We start from the raw sequence: 20,838 nt of genomic DNA, 5'->3' as shown, positions 1-20,838 counted from the left end.
TCATTACACCGATTTTGCAAGTGGGAGAGCAGTCAGGCTGAGTGAGGCTAAATAACTGTCCAAGGTTATACAGCTGCTAAATGGAGCAGTTAGGATTATAAACCCAAGTCCTCCTCTTGCTAACCACCCACCTGGAGCCCTGCAGAGCCCCCAGAGAGCCTCTTCTCAGGGTGTGCTTCATATACACACTTCACACACATTTTCAATTTCAGGACTTGCTGTTTTCAAGTCTCTTGGCCAGAAAGATCTCATGAGGTTTCTTTTGTTTTGTTTCTCCTAGATTTATGTGATGCCACTTTGGAGGTACTCAAGCTTGATGGCTTTGAGATCTGCCTGTCCTGGGTTTGTATCCTATTTCTAGCACTATATGTTGTTGTATCCTGGGCCTCAGTATTATCAATGTAAAATAGAGACTGAAAATTAAACGTACATGTCCTTAATCACACAGTAACCATAAGGTTTGGAAATGCACTTATTTTGCCTGTATTTTAATGTAATCGAGCTATACCATTCACATTTGTTATGCATATTTTCCTCTTTTCAGATACAGAGTAGCTCATGAGATAGATCTGAGTTCATGGGATATATATATATATATATATATATATGTATGTATACATACATTACATATTTTATATTATAAAATTAAATATGTGTGTAAGGAACTTAGCATGCAGCCTGGCACATAGTAGGTGCTTAATACATGATAGCTGCTATTGTTTGTTGGTTTTGGGCCTTAACTCAATCTCACAAATGTTTGCTGAGTGTCTGTGTGAAGGCCCTAGAGGCAAGCTCTTACGTGGTGGGGAAGGCAAACAGACATATACGTAAATTATTCTCAAAGAAGGCAGTCTATGTTAAGTGAAGTGCTGCCAATACAGACAAAGTGCATTGAGAGAATAATGGACAAAGCAGTGAATTCTTGCCAGGGAGATCTGGGTGGTAAGATTTTTATTTTTAGATGAAATTAACAATACAGAGAAATGCAGATCTTTAGTGTACAATTCAATGAATTTTGGCAAATGTATTCACCCACGAAACTACCACTGGAATGAAGATCAAGAACATTTTCATACCCCCAAAACCCCTTCTAATCAATCCTCACTCCCCAAAGGCAACCACAGTTCTGTTTTTTCCCCACAATAGTTTTGCCTGTTCTTAACCTTCATATAAATGGAATCATTCAGAATGTCCCCCTTCTTGTGTCTGGCTTCTTTCATTTAACATGGGTGATAAAGTTTGAGCTGAGCCTGAAAGCACTGCTAGGATTGAATAAGCAACCATGCAGGCAGGGTAGAAAAGGTGAGGTATAGGGAATAGCTCGAGAAAGAAAAGGAGACAGATAAAGTGAATTGGGGACTGGTGTGACTAGAGTAAGGGGTACCCAATGGGGAAGAGAAAGAAGGATGGAAAGCTAGGTTGGAGCTTTGTTTTGCAGAGTTTTAAATGCCAGGACAAAGGCGTGTAGACTTTATCCTGAAGGCAACAGGGAGCCAGCCAGGGAACAGAAAAGTGGACTGATGAGATCTGGGTTTTGAGAAGACATATATGCGGCCACAGCAGGTAGATACAATGAAGTTCAGGAAGTCTGGAGGCCTGGAGACCAGTTATTTGATTGTTTATTAATTCATCCATTCATTCACAATGTCTGCCAACTTTGTGATCATTCATTTATTCACCCAAAAAGTATTTATCTGGTACTGAACTCTAGATTTTGGGTTTCTGGCCATTACATCTCCGGCTTTATCCGTTGACTGGGAAACAAGTTTGATAAATCCTTTTTTAAAAAATTGAGATGGGATCTTACTATGTCGCCCAGGCTGGTCTTGGATTCCTGGGTTCAAGCAATCCTCCCTCCTTGGCCTATCAAAGTGCTAGGCGTGGGTCGCTGTGCCCAGCCTCTGCTGGTTGTATCAAATTCTCTCCTCACCCCAAAAGTCTGGGAAATCCTTGATTTTTTTTCTAGTAATGGGCTCATCAAATCCTGCTAAGAAAATCTTCATTCCCATCGGGTATGTCTTTCCTAAAAACCCAATTGGGCAGACATCACCTTAGATTATTTTTTATGTGAGATAATAAGTAAATAGCCCAGAGAAACAGGAAGGGTTTAAATAAATGAAGGCAAGGTCAACTCTATGCCTTCCTGGAGGGCTGGGGACAGTGTTTCCCAAAGTGTGTTCCACAGTGGATCACTGGTTCTACAGGTTGTTATAGGAGTCAGTGGGGATGGAGGAGATGAAATCATGGCCATCTTAGTTTGGGAAATACTGGGTTAAAAAACAAACAAAGCAGGTTTCCTGACTGCAGGACTTTTCAGAGGCTTGATGACTATGCCTTGTTCATTTCTAAGAAGAGGTATGAAGCTTTTCCCAAATGTTTTGATCCTGGAATCTTTTCTGCCTGGAACATCTCAGGCATTCTTGTATTTCTCAGAATGCATTTGTGAGATTCCCCGACATGACTTGAGAGAAATCAGAAGCGGTTCAGATCGAGGAGAGTTATGGAGCAAAATGCCCATAAGGTTGGGCCAGAGTAGGGAAGAGCCTGGAGCTGTGAAGAAGAGGGAGCTCCTTCCACAGGGAGGCACAGGAAAAGGAGAAGGAAGCGGGGCTTGAGCCTTGCCTCGCAGTTGCATGCAAGTAGGAAGAGGAAAGAAATTTCCCAGTGGGAAAAGCAACTGGTGCAGGACTGAACTGGGACCGTCGAAGGACATCTGTACTGCAGAATTTCTATGGAGAAAACTTTATCTTCAAAGTGGCTGCAGCTGGAGCCTGTATTTGCTGGGCAAGAGAAAGAGGAGGAAAAAGTACATGGCTATTGGCCATGGGATGTGAAAAGGACAGGGAGGTAGGGTGCTCCTTCGCGATCCCCACCCCTAGAACTGGCCTCTTTCCCACAGGCAGATGAGTGAAGAGCACTGAGCTCTGTCCTCTCATTGTATGGCACGCTCATCTCCCTCACTGTGCTTCAGTTCCCCAACTGCCAAAGGATGAGAAGGTAGGCCTTCCAGAAAAAGAGTCGGAGCCTTCCAAGGAAGGCAGGCAGATCTGTGCCTCTTCATAGCTGGGCAGAGAGCTTCACCAACAGGCTTCAGACAGGTTTGCACACAAAGTCGTGGCGGTAGCTGAGGTTCTGAAGAAACAGGGGATCTGGGTTCAAATACCAACTCCACCACTTACCTTGAGCCAGTCACTTTACCTCTCTGGGCTGTTCATGTTTCAGTTTTTCTCACCTCAAACACCTGGGCACCAGGAGCTTAGTACAAGGTACTTATGTTTGTTAGTAACATCACTAAACTCCTCTAAAGCCCATTGTCTCTGTAAAGGGAAATTTGTTACATTAAGATGATTAAGAGACTTTGTACTGTAAGGGGCAAAAACTGGTAGAACGAGTTGAAACTGACTGTTTTTTATTTTCTGTAAATCCCGCCCATGTCATCCCCCTCAGGGTTCAAGCAGGGCTTAAGAATAACTCGGTGGAGACTCTTGTGGGTAAGGGGGATGCTGAATGCCTCCTCTATTCCCAGCATTGGTCTCCTGCTGGGTGTGACTCAGACTGCATAGTGGGCCAGGAAGAAGGGGGTGGGGGTGTCAGAGGTCACTAGGCCCCAGAAAAGAAAATGTTCTATTTCCCAGGTGGGGCCTGTTTTACAACAGATCAGGACATCCCCAGGCTCTAGGGACAACATCCCTCCCTTACCATAAACTAATCCATTCTGGTCAAGTGGAGGATGATTCTTGCCCAAGGCACCAAAAGGCAGAATCCCCCAGGTCTGATGTTTGGGGTTAGCTGGTTTTCTCAGGCCTGCTCCCTTTGTGATGCAGTTTTCGCTTTTTAGCCTTACACCTTCCCTGAGGCCTCCTTGTGGCTCCAGAAAGTCTTGCAAACAGTTCATTCACCCTATCTGGTCAAGAAGGTTCTGCCTAGAAGCTGCGGGATGGGGTGGCTTTTGAAGATGGTGTCAAGGCCCGGGGGTTTATGAAATGTTATCTTGGCTGATAAAGGCATCTGCTACTAATTATTTTTTCCTTTGTTTCTTTTTTTGGCACCTTCGAAGTCACAGATCTCAGACGGTTGGAAAGAACCTGAGTGACCTTCAAACTCAAACCATTCATTTCACAGTTGGAGAGACTGGCTCAGGGAAGGAAGATGACTTGCCTGAGGTCACACAGCCAGCAAGCAGCAGAGCTGGAACTCAAACCTTGATCTCTTGCCCCTCGGTCCTGTGCTGTCTCTCCTGCTGCATAATATTGGTAACAGCTATGGAGCACTTACTGTGTGCCAGGCACTATATTAAGTGCTTTACATGCATTTAATCGTTACAACCATCCTATGAAATAAATACTACTATTAATCCCATTTATAGATGAGGAAACAGACTCAGAGAAACAAGTTATGAAGCTTAGGGTCACAGCTAACAAAAAGCTGAGCCAGGTTTCAAACCCAGATCAGTCTCAAAACCCGGAGCTTGTAATCACTAACACTAATCTAAGGCATAAGTCTTCTCCTTGAGGGGCTTAACTTTCAACATCCCCAAACCACCTCACACGTTTCAGGGAACCCACAAGGACTGGAGAGAGAAAGAGGGCGAAACAGAAGGCTCCCAAACTGGTCCCATTCAGATGCGGCTGTCCCAAGTTGTCACTTTAGTCTAAGAGCAGTCAAATGAAATCCTGTGACCCTATGCTGGGTCATCAGTCAATTCAGAGGCCGCTGGTAGTTTTGAAATATGGCCAAACAGCAAAGCCCTGGACTAGAGAGTCAAGTCACTGTCACCTGCCTATCAAGACTCATCTTCTTAGCGGTTTCTCCAGTGCCCATCAGTGGGTAATACTGAGGATGTCTGCACATGACCCAGGAGGTGCCAATGACTGAGCTCATTGTGAAAGGAGATAGGGCTGCGGGTGAAGTATGCATATTCATAAGGGTACTGGCAAGGCATGAATCAGATTTCTTAGGAGCCTGGGCAGAAAGCAGCAGTCATGCTCTCATCCTCTGAGGCAGGGGAACCTGATGACTAACCCCCATCATCAGGCACATTTGCCTTGGGCTGAGTGCCCCGGGTGGCAGAAGCAAAGAAACAGACAAGACAAGGAACTGTTTCACTGGGGTGGCAAGAGATGCCCATCCTTAATGATAAAAGACAATGGCTGACACTTACCAGGTCTTAACTATACACCAGAGTGGTGCTGAATGTTTTGCAATGTGTTACCTTATTTGCAAAAACCTCGCAACGGTGAAATTATGCCTATTTTACAGATGAAGAAACTGAGACTCAGAGAGCTCAGAGGACTTGCCCAAGGTCACAGAAGTAGTGAACGGCTGAGCCAGGATACAGACTCATCTAGACTGGCTCTAAAATCCAAGCTAGATGTGCTCCACCTTCTGTGTATGTGTGTGTGAGGGCAGGTAGTCGGCAGTAGAGACTTCTGCATCACCTGAAGGGTGAAATTAGAGAAGTCTAACGGACTCCTCCAACACAAGAGATTTTGTGAAATTTGACAACAAAACAATGTTTCCAAACATCTAGTTGCAAGCAGAGGAAAGGTTTTCGAGTAGAAGGGTTTCATCAAGGTTCCCCCACTGGGCTTGTGTACAGGAATATACCTTATTCATTTCTCTCCCCAGACTGTGGCATAGCTGCTTGAACTGAGCACGTCCTCACCAAGTTACCTGAATGACTGTTTGCTGAAGCAACATAATGTAGCAGTTCAGCTTTGGAGCCGAACAGTCTGGGTTGAGATCCCAGCTTGGGTCCTCTGGCGCTGCATGACCTGATCAAGTTTCATAGCTTCTTTAAGTCTCAGCTTCCACATCTATAAAATAGAGGTGGGCACTTGTTAGGACTGAGTGAAACAGGACAGGTAAAGTGTACAGACCCGGACAGAGAGTTAAAGTGCTCAAAAAATGAGAGCTGCTATTATAATTGGTGATGATTAAATAACTCTCCATACTCACTGAATGAATGGATAAATGAATAACGCATGTGCCTAGGCAATGTGGCAGCCTGCCCGGAGCACTGGCTGAAAGGGTGAGCAGGGGCAAGTGAGGGGTGGGGAGATTGATGGTGACTTCTGAGCGGTTACCTTCCTGAGAGAAGAGCCAGAGGGGCCTGATCGTGGCGTAAGATATGGTTCTTAGGCCCCTGCAGGCCACAGTTTCTAAGTCCTTCCTTTTCTCCACCGCTGGACCATAAGGCCCCAAACTGATGGCCTTGAAAAATTCCCTAGCAGGCCAGCGGTAGATTCAGAAAACCCCTCACCTGAATGTTCAAGGCCCAAGGTTGAGCACTTAACCTCTGACCACATGGCCTCTGCCTTCCTAGCGGGGATACAGGGCCCAGAAAGGCCTCAGCAAAACCCTCCCTCTCCCCACCCTCTCCAGTGAGATCAGATCTAAATAAACACCAATGGCAGCCTTTGAAGGAACACTCCTAAGAAACAGGACAGGTTAGGACCTTATGGGTTAGTTGTGCCTATCTGAACCTCTCTAAGCAGAGCAGGTCCCGCCCTGCCCTGCCCCACCTCACCCCACCCCACCCCACCCTAATCTAGGAAGGCCGCACTGACCCTGGCCACCCACTCATTCCATTCAGCACTGGGGCACCAAGACCCTCTGTCCAAGCCAGACCTTGGCCAATTTTCCTCTGTAGCATTTCAAGGAAATCCTCATCTTAACCCTCCAGGCCCCAGTTTGACCCCTGCAGAGAGGAGGAAATACGTTTCCAGTGTTTGCCGTGGGGGTAGTGGGGATAAATACGTTTTTCTCCGTGATGCTGTCTTTTATTTGGAAGTGGGCAGTGTCTTGTTTAATGGCCTCTTTTAAGACAGACTCAGCAATAGTGGTTGGGCTGCTGGGGCCTGAGGCACAGGTGAGGGCTCACCTGGGGCCAAGACAGCTGGGTTCCGTTCTTCCCAGCAGGCCCTCTCCTTCCAGGACTGAGGCTGTGTTCTCCCTGGCTCCCCTCTCCCTGACTGCCTCCTGTTCTGGCTGGTTCCTGGCAACAGAGGAAGAATCTCAAGACAGCACTCTGGCTGCTTCTTCCTTCTCTGCCTGAGCAGAGGATAAGCCTTCTCTGATTTGTTACTTTTAAATAAAGTTTCTTTTTCCTATTAACAGAAGAAATAATGTCCACAGAAACAAAAATAAAGCATAAATCACCACTGACTCCAATATCCATAATACTCTCTGGGGTGAATTATTGTTTTCTCTATTCATATAAATGGATTTTTAAAATAGGAATGGACTAATTTACTAAAAGTAGAGTAAAGGGAAGACTTAAAAGTAGGGAATCAGACCCAGATTCAAGACTTAGCTCAGAAACTCCCTGAAAATAACCTTAGTAAGTTTCACTCCTGCACCTCACTTTCCTCATTTGCAAAATAAAGATAATAGTACTCACATCATAAGGTGGTTGTGAGAATAATACGAGGTCAAACACTGAGCCTATTGCCTGGAACATCATAAAGACACATAATTGCAAACAACTGTACTGAAAGCACAGTAAATAACTTCCATAGTACACAGGAAGCCTCCATAGCACCCTTTTAAACTGTAGCGGGGCATGCAGCTACATTCAGGTATCTTAATTTACTTCACTGAATCTCTTGTGAAGGGTATTTTTATTAATTCTAATTTTTCAGGATTATAAACAATGCTCTAATGCATATCCTTGTAGGTAACTCTTTGCATACAAAGATTATTTGCTTAGACAAAATTCCTATGAGTGAAATTGCTAGATCAAAGGATGAGCTAAACTCGAAAGCCAAAGCTTAGACTGGCTCTCTCTCCTTCCAGCAAGGAGCACACTTGTTTTCCCTTGCCAATACTGTGATTAGTATTTTCTTTCATCTTTATCAACTGGATAAAAGAAAAAAAAAAACTGCTTGTTTGCTTTTGGAGACTTTTATTTCTAAGGAGAGCTTTCAGGGTGACTTTAGACTCCATGATTCCTCATGTCCAAGGAAGCTCCAGGAAGGAATGTAGGTGGTCTTATTGGAAGAACTGTGATAAACATCTAAAGTACAGAATGTAAAAGGGCCTGAGAGCTGCCCGTTCCATGTCCTGCTGCTCTGCAGGCACAACTTCCAGGTCCGTCCATGCCTTCAAAGAAGGGCCATATTCTCACGGCCGGGCACGATGGCTCATGCCTGTAATCCCGGCACTTTGGGAGGCCGAGGCGGGCGGATCACCTGAGGTTGGGAGTTCAAGACCAGCCTGACCAACATGGAGAAACCCCATCTCTACTAAAAATACAAAATTAGTTGGACGTGGTGGCACATGCCTGTAATCCCAGCTACTAGGGAGGCTGAGGCAGGAGAATCGCTTGAACCTGGGAGGCGGAGGTTGTGGTGAGCCTTGCACTCCAGCCTGGGCAACAAGAGTGAAACTCTGTCTCAAAAAAAAAAAAAAGGGGGGGCCATATTCTCTATGTAGGGTGTGTGGCCTATCCCTCTGCTTAAGTACATTATAATGAAGCTTTTACTTCAAATGTTAAACGTTCAAATGAAATGCTACAGAATATTTTATTGAGCTTTGAGTGAGTGCCCAGGACAGCACTTCTGTGACCCCTTAGGACCCATAATGGTATCTAGGGTGATGCTTTGTCCGAAAGTCAAGGGTCAATCCAAAGTTCTTCACTTAACCAGGGGCACTCTCTCTAAACCTCAGTCTAACAAATGGGGCCAACCATGCACTCTTGTCCCCTCCTCCTGGGATAGCTGTATGGATCAGAGGAGATGAAGCACAGGAAAACACTTTGAAAAGAGCTCTGCATCTAGCAGAGACTGTATTTAAGGGAGGTTGAGGGCTGAATACTGTGAACTTAGCTGTGTACTGGGGCTGGAAATGGGAAGTGGCTGAGGCCTTTTTTTTAAGCTGGGTGCTCCCTATAACACCAGCTACCTTTTATTGGGTACCTATTTGCCATAGGTTTTACGTCAATATCTCATTTAATTTAATCCCCAGGCTGACCCTACTGAAGCATGATGGGAAATTACTTACAGACCTGAAGTCATGGGTGCAAAGAGAAGGCACTGGTGCATGAAAATAAGAGGGAGTAGGGGAATTCAAACTTTGGAGGTCTTCCTTTGGGTGGTGGTGGGTGGGGTGGGGGGTAGAAGGCGATACCTAACTTGCCCAGAATGTCAGTAATGTGTGAGATTATATTCATTCATCCATTTTTCATTTATTCAACAAACATTTATTGAACACCTATTATGTTGAGACACAGGACAAGTGCCATGTGAGATTTATTTTTCCTTGTGTGGTTTCTGCCCTCCAGAAGTTTACAAATCCTATCTGCCTTGCAGATACTATCAACCAACCTATCTACTTTTCTTCCCTCCCTCCCTCCCATCTCCCTTCTATCTATCCCTCCTAGACCTTGTTCCAGACAGGGACTAGGAAGCTTGAAAGGACTATTTCCACAACTTTGGGATCAGGCCAACTTCAGTTTGATTTCGTCTCCATTACTAAGGGGAGAGCCAGGTGACCTTAGATGTTATATCACCTCTCTGGGACTGTCACCATCTTCTGTAAAACAGGGATACTTATGGCGGCTACTTCACAGGCCTTTTGAATTACATGATATATATATCAAGCACTAGAACAGTGCCTGACACATACTATGGACACTGTTATCTAATCCTCATAGCAATCATTTCACTGAGGACAAACTGAGGCAGAAGGAAGTGAAGTTGCTTGTCCAAGGCCTCAGGCAGTCACCCTCAGAGCTGAGGTTCTTTATAACTTGGCCAACCATGTGACCCCACTTTACAGGTAGGAATGGGATAGAGCATCTACAGCTAGCATTACGGCGTCAAGTGCTCCATAAATGATAGTAATTTTAATTGCAAAATCAAAATGAGATCAGATAGCTGAGCTCGCTGCTGAGAGCCTGCAAGCCGGACAGCCCCCCGTCTCCATTCCTGTGCCTCCCAGGGGATCACTGGGCAAGGACTCAGTCTTCACTCTCTTCATCCCTGCCCTTGCCCCAGGAAGGATGGGGACACAATGGCCATTTGTCAATGGGAAATTATTTTGGTTTAATGACATTTAAACTGGGGCTTTGTATAGAATTTCTAATTACAAAAGCAGTGCAAGTTCAATGTAGCCCATTTGGGGGAAACGGGGAAAAGATTGAAATCCTGGTATTTCAGTGCCCACAGAGAAGCACTGTTGAAATGTGGGTATATGTTCTTTCAATATTTGAATATAGGTCAACAGATTTGCATTAAGAGTTCTGGATAATGAGAAAGCATTGAAGTGTCAGAAAAGGACGGCTGTCAGCAGGGTCCTCATGTTCAGCAGCGCCCTCATGTTCAGCAGCGCACGTCCCGTCTGATAAATGGTGCTGTCGTTGTTCAGTACACAACCTTCACAGACACACAGAGGACCCTTGGCTCTCAGTGCTCACTTATAGTGAGCACTAACTTTTACTCCTCCCCAACATGCCAAGGAGAAGTGTCATACTCTTTGGGAACAGTGGCTTCTGGTCAGGCATGATTGTGGAAAGGAGGGGAGGGATGAAGGACTGTGCAATCCTCCAAGAGGGCAGATCATAACATCTGGAGAAAGAACATCAGTAATCTAGAAAAGCAAATCAAGATGATTTTCATAGGGAACTCCCCCCTTATAGTGATTCACTAATCTGTTCTTATAGAGAGGGAAATTGAGACTCTGAGAGGAGAGAATTTACTCAGTCACACAATAAGTGGCCAGAGGTCAGAAAGAACTTGAGCCCAGGGCACTCCCTAACTTAGTCCAGTCCTGCAAGAATGGAATCAGAAAGATGTGCATTCAAATCTCAATTCTTTAACTTATTAGCTTTTGGCTTTTTTTTTTTTTTTTTGAAAGAAAAAAAATCACCCAGGCTGAGTGCAGTGGCGCGATCCTGGTTCACTGCAACCTCCGCCTCCCAGGTTCAAGCAATCCTCCTGCCTCAGCCTCCCAAGTAGCTGGGATTACAGGTGTATGCCACCATGCCCAGCTAATTTTTGTTTTTTTAGTAGAGACAGGGTTTCACCATGTTGGCCAGGCTGGTCTCGAACTCCTGAACTCAGATGATCTGCCTGCCTTGGCCTCCCAAAGTGCTGGTATTATTGCCATGAGCCACCACACCCAGCTAACTTTTGACTTCCAACAAATCATTTAACCTCTGAGTCTCAGTTTCTTCACTTGTGAAATAAGGTTAATACCTTCCTCATTAGATTTAAATGAGAATTAAGGAAAAAAAAAGGCTTTTCTAACAAGTATTGAGTGCTAGACACCAGGTACAGATAATGCACTTCACATGCATTATCTCATTTAATCCTCACAATAACCCTATAAGGGAGGAATACAATTTTTATATACACTTTACAGGTGAGGAAACTGAGGCTCAAAGAGCTGTAGCCACTTGCCCAACATCATGTAGCTAGTAAGCGGTTGGGCTGAGATTTGAAAGGAGGCCTGTGAGTCTCAGAACAATACTATCTTATCACATAGGTAAGTCTTAGCACAGTGCTTGCAAAATACAAACGCTAACTAAACAGCAGCCCTCATTATTTACTGTCGTTATTGTGGATGTAATTATTATGTTACATGTAATTGGCTGGTCTCTGTTTATGTTTTTTTTAACTTTTTTTTTTTTTTTGGAATAGCTGTTCTGTTTTAAATCTCCTCTGCAAAGGAACCAACAGCTGTGCTGATCCATGAAGGGGAAGTAGGTGCCAGCCTTGCTTAGCCCCACAGGAGCAGGAAGGGGGCAGCAGCAAAGCACGGCCTGGCATCTCTGGGTTGTTGGGATGAAGGCTTGGAACAGCACTTGTACCGCCTGCCTGGGAGGTATAACTCCTATTGAGGGGTCTGGTGACCTTGCAAACTGGCTCATGGCGTTCCTGCCTACCTAACCCAAACCACCAGTCCTCCTATCCCATCCACGACACTTCTGTAGCCTTCCTGTGTGTGGAGACATAGAAACCCTCTGCCCTGTGATTTGGGTCTCTGCTGATCTCTGAAGATGGGTGCGGGTGATGAAAGAGGCAAAACCTAGAGGCAGAGGGAGAGGACCCATTTTTAAAAGCCCAGCGAGCACAGACACGCCACCTGGAATCCCAGCCTCCCCCGAGCCCAGTCAGCATGAGTCACCCCACAGCCCTTCACCTGTGGGTTGCAACATGGTTGACAGAAACTCCACAGCCTTCCATGAGGTGGGCAGACAGGTACATACAGAGGAGTGTGCCATCCTCGGACTGCAATAAGCTTTGCAGTTACAGTTGGCACCAAATAGCCCTTCAGCCACAAATAACCTCTGTGAAGTGGTTGGGCACCCAGGCTCTGCTCTCGGATTAAATCCCAGCTCTAGCTCTACCACTGCCTAGCTCTGCAGCTTGAGTAGTTTACTTCAGTATTCTGTACCTCAGTTTCCTCATCTATAAAATGGGGGTATCAAAAATGTCTATCTCCCAGGGTTGCTGTAAGGATTAGGCGAGACAATGCATGCAAAGGCTTAGCACAATGCCCGGTGCCTGTGGTATATGAAGCTAGGTGCTAGACACTGGAGATTCCCCAGTGACACAAAGTCTTTGCTCTTACAGAGTTTACATTCCAGAGGAAGGGGAGAAACACAATGAACAATTAGAAAAATATCATAGGTCATATTACATTATATCATAAGTCATAAGGGCTCTGCAGAGAACAAAAAGTAATGTGATCCAGAGTGATTGAATGTCTACTTTATTAACAAGGGTGACTGAAGAGGGCTGCTCTGAGGAAGTGGCTTTATTAGCAATTATTTACTATTATTTATTAGGGTCCCCTGGGCTTCCCCCAACACAGCCTCCAGGGAGAAACCAACCTCTGAGAGTTCTCAAACCCAGTACCCCCTCTCCAGAGCCCTGACCCCACCCCAAGAGGACTCCTTTGAATTCTGACTTTACCCTGAAAAACCTCCATAAATTGGCAGGGGTAGCTGAAACCTCACTTGCCGTTCCCAGAGAAGAGAGAGAGGAGTGGGCCAAGTTGAAGTTTCCAGGAAGACAGAGCAAAGAGATAATTTGCCAAAAGGGGAAGGGTGGGGGAGGGGAGAATAGAAAGAGAGAGGGAAAAAAAGATGCCAAGATCTCTGGCTTAGATTTAATTTCAAACTAATCCTGGAAGAAGCTCTTTAAAAAGCTCTAACATTCTCCTGTTTGTGTTTGTGGATATTCTGGGGTTACCAAGCTTGTTCTTTATAGAAGACAGCTCACAGCAATTACTCCACAATTACTTCATCTGACAGGCATTGAATTTCTCCCAAGTTTCCAATACCGAACGAAGCACTTGGAGCCCGTGAAATGACCAGCTGGCTGAGGCTTCGGAGGTGCCTTCAACTTCTCTATCCCTTCTGTGCGGACTAGAGGTATGTGGCTTGCCCACACCCCCTTCACACCCAATAAAAGCCTGTTCTCCTTTACTTCCCCACCCCTACCACCAACACACACCCCCCAGATTGTAAACTCCTCTAGAACAGTAACCCCTGTTTTTTCTGGCCTCAGTTTCTCCAGAACCCAGAGTAGAGTCTGGCATACAACAGGTGCTCAATGAATGTCTATTGAATTGAGGCCACTGACTTCAGCCCAAGGGGCAGCCAGACTTGGAGTGAGATGACTGCAGATTGGATCTGGGCTGGGACCTCGCTAGCTGTGCCCTTGGGCAAGGCACTTTGCCTCTCTGGCCTCCATTTCCTCCCTCATCTGTAAAATGTGTGTTGAAGAGGAAGGGGGAAGCGATGATCAATCTACCACAGTGGGTTACTTTAAGAACCAAAAGAAGTCACTTGAGTAACTGTAAAAGATTATTCATAAATATTATCTTAAAGGGGAAACTGAAAAAAAAGGGAACTTATACAAAGATCTACCTGGGAAAAGTTGCTCTCTCCTTTGAGAATTCCCCAGTGGTACAGAAGGAGGGGGCAAAGAAATTTGGGGGTAGGGATGTTTCTGGGTACCCAGTCAATGACTAGAAACAGGAATCAAGTTTTCCTTTAAGCCAGGTTATCTGTTTGTCCCTGTACTTTTCCTCTAGTTATCTTGCTTCTTTCCAACATTTTTTTCTCCATCCCTCCTCCCTCATCTCCACCCCCCACCCCCTCACCAAGGAAGGAATTGGCCAGCTCCACCCAGCCAGTCCCCCATAGCTCCGCCCTCCTCGGCGGGCTAAGAGTTAACAGCTGCACCTGTTGAGGTATACCGCCAGTCGCCGGCACCTGTACCTGTAGCCAATCAGCGCCAGCGCTGCTGGGAACCTACCTGTCAGCAAAATCTCGACACCCAAACCTCAACATAAATCAAACACTTTCCTGGGCAGAGAATGTCTGTGTCAGGCAAGAATTAGAGACAAGCGGTCAGCAGAGCCTCAGTGCTGATCGTCGGAGCTTGGGACCAGGAAGATGTCGAATGAACTTGAGTGAGTAAACATCGGTGGATACCTGCCGCTCTCAGAGCGTGGAGGCTGGATGGGGTTTCCTGGAGGGGGAAGAGCGGGGAGGCCGGCACCGGGATTCACAGAGCAATTTGTAAGGGTAAATGAATGGGCTGACGATCTTACTTTGGCGTGTCAAGGCAAGCCCCAGTCTCAAGCTAGAGATGAGTGTTTCCCTGGGAAAATAGTTTTTCTCATTCTGTTTGCTGAGCAGTTTTGAGCCAGGCAGGGAAACACAAGACTGAAACTGTGAAGGTTTCTGACACCACTTTTTGATCCTCTGAAGGGGCATTGGAAATCAGACAACCCCAATCCCATCGAGGCTTTCTATCTTCTTGCCAAAAGGAACTTCTTTGAGGTAGTTCTAAGAGCTGTCTTAGGCAGAGAGTTGGGTTTCTCTAAAGGGACTTGTTTGCTGGGTTGGAACGGTCCCAAGTGGGAAGGTTACAGTGTGGTGGTTAAGCATGTGTACTCTTTGTAGTGGGCTTGACCTAAGTTCAGATCCAGGCTCTGTCCCTGGGTGGTCTCAGACAAGACATTCAATTTTTCTGGGCTTCATTTTCCTCATCTGGAAAACGGGTACAAGAATGCTTTGTAGAATTCTTGAAAGAGTTAAGTGTGATAAATGCTGTAAAATGCTTAGCATAAAGCTATAGTCTAAAGATGTGTTCAGTAAAATGTGGTTCATTTTATTCAGAGGCAGTTCTAAGGCTGGGGAAGATGAGAAGTGATTTTTGGTAGGTCACCTCTGTTGGCTAGCAGGATGCATGTGCCTTCCTGCCCACATCTGAGATTTAAGATCCTGACTGACTGATGCTGATCTTCACCATGGTGTACTTCTTGAGGTCCAGACCTTAGAGAAGGCAGGATGAGGTTGGGATCTGGGCTGCTTTAGATTGGGTTCAGGGAGCTGGCAGGAGAAGCCAGAACCCTTTAAACACAGGCTCTCCTTTTCCTGCCACCCCCAGAGGTGAGTGGGCAGAGGCAAGGATTGTACCATCTTTTTTCTAACTGCTCCTCAACAGACTTTTAAGAACTTGAAGATCTGTGGGCAGAGCAGTGCTAGGTCCCGATTGCAGACAGGATTCTATGTTCTAGCTAGCCCTTCAGCTCTTCATGTTCACAGCACAATCACTTGGGTTAACAGGCACATTTCTTTTGAATGAATTTCCCGGGGGTTGACAATGTATTGACAATTGGACCACAATGAGAATAAGAGCAGGAGCATTGGTACTGACACCTGGGTTCAAGTCCCAGCTCTAGCACTTATAGCTGTGTGATGTTGAGCAAGTCACTTAATCCTCACCTGTAAATTGTGGCCAACAGTAGTATCCACCTCATGGTGTTAGAGGATTTGACAATTTTAGAATAGTGATTGCTTTTAAGGCTGGTGGAGAACACGCCAGTAACACCATTGTCATTTCATGTAGAACTAACCAATCAATGAGCATTCCCAAACCTCTTGCTATTTTTCCATACTTTGAACACGCAAAAAAATCTTGAGAGGTGTCTCCATCCCACTTAAATTTGCTGGCTAAAACTGCGGAGGCTACAGACAGAATGTACTCATTACCCCACGTTAGGGGGTATGTGTTCTGAAGCTGGGTTACTTGAACAGAAAGGTTTCTTGCTTTTCTCCTCCCTAATGGTTTGGATTTGAAGTCAGATCCGCTGACAGTTGAGGCTTCTCAGTCTGGGGTGGGGTGAGGGAAGCCAGTTGCCTGCTGAGTAATTGCAGGCGGACTCCAAGCCACCATTTGAGATTACAATGGCAGAGCCTGGGGGCTCAGCTGCCCCTACTGATAAGGGGAGGATACCCGGCGCTTGGCTTGCAAGTTCTGAGCTGCTGTTGCTGTTGCGGCCTCGACATTCTCCTAAAAGGTGCCAAGTTAAGAGGACTGGCCATAGCTTAGAGCTGGGGCCTTCATGGAATGGCCAACTCTGGCCAGGCCTTGATATAGTGGAAAAAGTGGGACTTGCCTTCACTCTAAATTCTGCCACTTACCAACAGCAGGATCCTGGTGAATTTGTTTGTCCTCCGTGACCGTCAGTCTGCTCATCTGTCTGTAACACCTACCTGGCAGGAACAACTGTGAGCTCCCAAATGTGGACCAGAGCTCCATCTGCGCCCGCCCGGTGGCCAGGCCCCGGGTGTAAGGCGGCACTTCGAAGGCTGGTCCCTGAGAAGCATGGAGGCCCCGGCGGTGTAGTTAGAAACCAGCTGGAGGTGGCTGGCGGGTGCTGAGCGCCGGGCCTTTCATGTGGTCACAGCGCTCTGGGTGCCTGGAGCCCGCAGCCCTGGGCAGCCCCGGGCTACCGCAGGGCGCAAGGGATCCTGGGCTGCGGCCGAGGGCGCCGGAAGTCGCCGCGGACCGCCTGGGTCTCGCAGGAAAACAGCTGGCGCCCGCGAGCTGCCCGGCGTCGGGTTTTCCTGAAGGTGCGTCGGGGCCCCCGGCGAGCTGCAGCCGCAGGCGACCTCGCCGGTGACCTCTTGTTCCCCTCTGGAGCAAAGGGGCTTGGCACACAGTAGGTCTAAGGCACCGAGGCAGGAGCGTCCCCTGCGGCCTCGCTCCGTGCTCTCTGGGCCCCACCGCTGCCGCCTGGAGTCTCCCCCCAGCCTCGCAGAGACGCGACTCGGTTGGGGGAAGGGGACTAGAACCGTCGCAGTCCTGACCGCGGCCGCCGCCTCCGTTCTATCTGATCTCCAGGAGCGCCGGCTCCAGACTGCCTGGAGCACTGAAAGAGTTAATCGGGAACGCCTCCCTGCTGTGGTTTTGTGGTCGAAACCATGATTGCCAGGAGCAAATTTTTGTCGTGCACGAGGTGTGTTATTAAAAGTCGGAGCTACGCTGCTGCTGAACGAAAAGTTAAAAGCCCTCTTTGAGTTCGGGCTATAAAACTGGCGGACTGGGCCGAGAGGCTTGAGCCAACCCTAACGGCGGCGGCCCGGGCCGCGCGGGGGTCCCGTGGGTCCGCCAGCTGCTGGGAGCGGGCAGGCCGCGCAGTCCCAGCAGTGAGTGGCCGCAGCCAGGCGGTCGGTCGGCAGAGCTCCCACTGAACCACCGGAGGAGTGAAGAGGGAAAACGGGGCTGAAACCCAAATGGGATCATCCAGCTTTCTCTTACGTTAGAACAAAAATGACAGCCAACATTTATGGAGCGCTGACTCCGCATCTGACATTGTGTCGAGTGCTTGATAAATACACGCTCTTCTTTAAACCCTCCCAACAAACTAATGTGGGATGGGAGTGTAAATGCAGTTTTGCTGAAGAGGGGACCCAGACTTGGTTCAGGCTTGCCCTAGGTCTCACGGAAGCACTGGGATCTTAACCGGGTCTTAGCGGAGCAGCCATAGGCCACCCGCTTCCTCTGTGCTTAGCCTCTGAAAAGAAGACAGAGGGGATATGCCAAACTGTTAAGAGTGGTTATTTCTGAGCAGAAGAATGTGGATGAATTCCATTCTACCTATTTTTCTGTAGGTTCTACATTTTATATATTTGTTGTATTTTACAAACCTGTGTTACCTTTGGAATCGTTAAGGTGAAGAGAGGAAGTCATTTTGAAAGAGAACACCTAGAACAGTGTTCTCAAACCGTGGTCCGTGGACCATCATCATCATCATCACCTGGGAACTAGTTAAAAAATGCAAATTCTCAGCCCCACCCTAGACCTACTGAATCAGAAACTGGGGGTACGGCTCAGCGTTATGTGTTTTCACAGGCCCTCCAGGTGATTCTGATGCGTGTCCAAGTTGTAAAACTGTTGGCCTAGAAGACCAGGCAGAGGATTGGGAAGCAGGAGGTTCCCAAATCCACTACTGACCTGCAGTGCAGTTGCTGAGTCAGCAGGTTGAAAGCTTAGTTCCAAGATCACACCTGTGTTTTAAGCCCAGCTCTGCCACCTATAGATTGGGTGACTTGGATGAGCTCCTTAACCTAAGTGTCAGTTTTTGCCCATGTAAAATGATGATAAAAATACCCACCTCAGAAGGCATGTATGAGAATAAAAAGGCACAAGGCCTGACTCTATTAAATAGTTGAGTTCCTTTCCCTCTCTTGCCTTCCCTCCCCTCTCTGGAACTTAGCTTTCCTATCTAAAATGCAGCAAATAATCCTGGCTGGCTGCCTCCCTCTCTCTATTCCTTTTGCCTCCTAAAAAGGTTAGAACAACTGACCTAGTGAAAGTCTTGAAGGGAAATTATCTCACCGTTATTTGGTGTTATTTCACTAGGCTTTTCCAGGAGGTCAGCAAGAATTGGGAACTTTCAAGGGCAGGGACCGAAAGGGGACAGAACAGTGTAGCCATATGAATGGCAGTGGCCTTCACCTGTTTTGTCCTCAGCACCCAGTACGTGGCCATTTACAGAGTAATCCTCAGTGAATGTTTGTTGAGTGAAACAGTGAGTGAATAAATGAAGGGATGTGGCACCCCCAGGTTTACAGGTGGATTTCAACTTCTTTCACACCTCAGTTGAGCAATAGATGGGAGGGGAGAAAAAAGGAAAATTAGACAAGACACCAAGAGGAGAATATAGCATGAAAGAAAAATTCCCATACAGGGAAGAATTTTTAAAAGAGAAGAAAGTGAGTTTCTGCTATAATTAGGAAAGGGCACCTAGATAATTTACATGCAACTAAAAGTGTCTGCTGCAGCCTGACCACCGTCAGCTTGCCCACCTGAGTCCTGACGATGAAGCTGGTAATGCGTGTTCCTCTTAAGTGGAAATCTCCAAGCATCAGGATGATTCTGCCAGCTAGGAAGAGATATCCCGATTCATAGGCTGGAGGAAGGCTGTGAATTGTGCAGTTTGCTGGGGACTACCCCACAAAGTATTAGTAATAATAATAAAAGTAGTTCACATTATTATGTGCTGGCACTATGCTGATCGCTTTACCTGCATTATCTCATTGCATCTTGCAACAGTAATACTTCACAAAGTTGTAAAAAAAAAAAAAAAAAAAAAAAAAGGCAATGACTAGAAGTTGTCAGCCAGCAGCTGGTACTTGGTAATCCCTCAATGAACAGTAGCTCTCATAATAATTCTGTGAGGTTAGCATTCTAATCGCCTCACATTTTGCAGGTAAGAAAACAGGCACAGAGATGTCAGGTTGCTTGCTTAAAGTCACCCAGTAAGTAGCAGAGCTGGACCTGGAACCCAGGTCTGCAAAGCTCTGGGCCCACTCCCATAACGATGAGTTCATACTGCCTCATTCAAACTGGAGTCATTACAGAGCCATGCCCTACACTCTGCCATTTCCCCATTGAGGCCCCCAAATGAGCCCCCAGCCCATGTGACAAGGCACATTTCACAATCTGTACACCCAGAAAACCAGATGGGCCACTGGCAGGCACGAGAACCCTGGGGCGCCCCTGTCGTGCCCAGGGAACATCGTGTGTGGGGCTGACTGAAAAATGATTCCTCTGTGAGGAGTTGTGTCAGGGCCTCCCTGTGGGTGATTAGAGAGTGATTGATCACTGTTAATGAGGTTGGGTGGCTCATGGCAGGATTTAGCAAGTCATTGGGAGTATCTGGGTGTCAACACCCAGCTCAGGCGGCCCCTGGAACTCTTCCTTCTCTGGCTGAAGGGAAGTGGGGTCTAGCCTGCTGCATCTGTCCTGTGCCACACACCTCCTTTGGTGGAGCTTGAGACCACCTCCTTTGGTGTTGAGTTTTCTTCCCACCTCCTGGGAAGTTGAGTGAGTACTTTCTTTTCCGTAGCTTAACTATTGAGTCCCATCCTGCCGTATGCTGCATGTCCTTAGGCAGGTCCCTCTCTGGAACTAGATCTCAGGTCTGTCTGCATCCTAAATTGCCAGGATTCTAACAGAAGGAAATGATACCAAAAGTTCTCAACTGATGGCTGAGACAGAATTTCCTTGGTCTTATTGGGGGTTTTAAGTAGCTCAGCCAGAAAGCAGTGGGCATTTTGAGTCAGAAGAGACTTGTTGGAATGAAACCCCACTTTATCACTCTAGACTTTCACCTTCCTGGTGCCCAGAATAAGGCACGTTGGAGCCATGAAGGCTGAGGCTGACTGGGCATGGAGCAGCTGGCACCACACCCCTGTTGTGCTGAGTGCCAGTGAACTGGGGAAAGGTCCCATCCCCTCCTCCCAGAGCACTGGCCCTGGCAATTTGCACTTCCTCACAGACTGGACAGGAGGCCTCAAGAAGTGAGGCCTATCAGGTAGACCCCTGAGCTCCTCTCTCTTGATCTTGTTGCCAACTCTCTCCTAAATGGAGGAGAAGCCAGACGGGGAGACTCTGAGGAGGCGGCTCTGTGAAGGTTCTGGATGCTGGGAGCCAGAGACTTCAGTTCTAGGCCTGATGCCTTGAGGTACAAGCTCAGTGGCCTTAGGCAAGCCAGTGGCCCTCTCCATGGCTCAGTTTTTCCTCA

General features: G+C 47.0%; 1 protein-coding gene and 1 long non-coding RNA gene across 2 annotated transcripts in view; one reads left to right on the top strand and one right to left on the bottom strand.

Moving 5' to 3' along the window:
• Window positions 1–924: 924 nt before the first annotated feature.
• On the bottom strand, window positions 925–19,377 carry LOC129043631 (uncharacterized). Its single transcript, XR_008504488.1, has 3 exons — window positions 16,520–19,377; window positions 5,674–5,816; window positions 925–3,132 (listed from the first exon to the last, which is right to left on the bottom strand). It is a non-coding gene; the product is annotated as an uncharacterized LOC129043631 (long non-coding RNA).
• GRHL3 (grainyhead like transcription factor 3) overlaps window positions 14,207–20,838 on the top strand; it is a 38,717-nt gene continuing 32,085 nt past the window's right edge. The window contains exon 1 of the mRNA XM_054500286.2: window positions 14,207–14,427. Coding sequence (XP_054356261.1) covers window positions 14,411–14,427 — 17 coding nt within the window. The 5' untranslated portion in view covers window positions 14,207–14,410. The remainder of the gene's footprint in view (window positions 14,428–20,838) is intronic.

Source organism: Pongo pygmaeus, chromosome 1 (genome assembly GCF_028885625.2).
Source record: "Pongo pygmaeus isolate AG05252 chromosome 1, NHGRI_mPonPyg2-v2.0_pri, whole genome shotgun sequence".
Lineage (NCBI taxonomy): Eukaryota > Metazoa > Chordata > Mammalia > Primates > Hominidae > Pongo > Pongo pygmaeus.
Note: the sequence above shows the minus strand (reverse complement) of the source record. Positions and strands in the feature narration are given on the sequence as shown.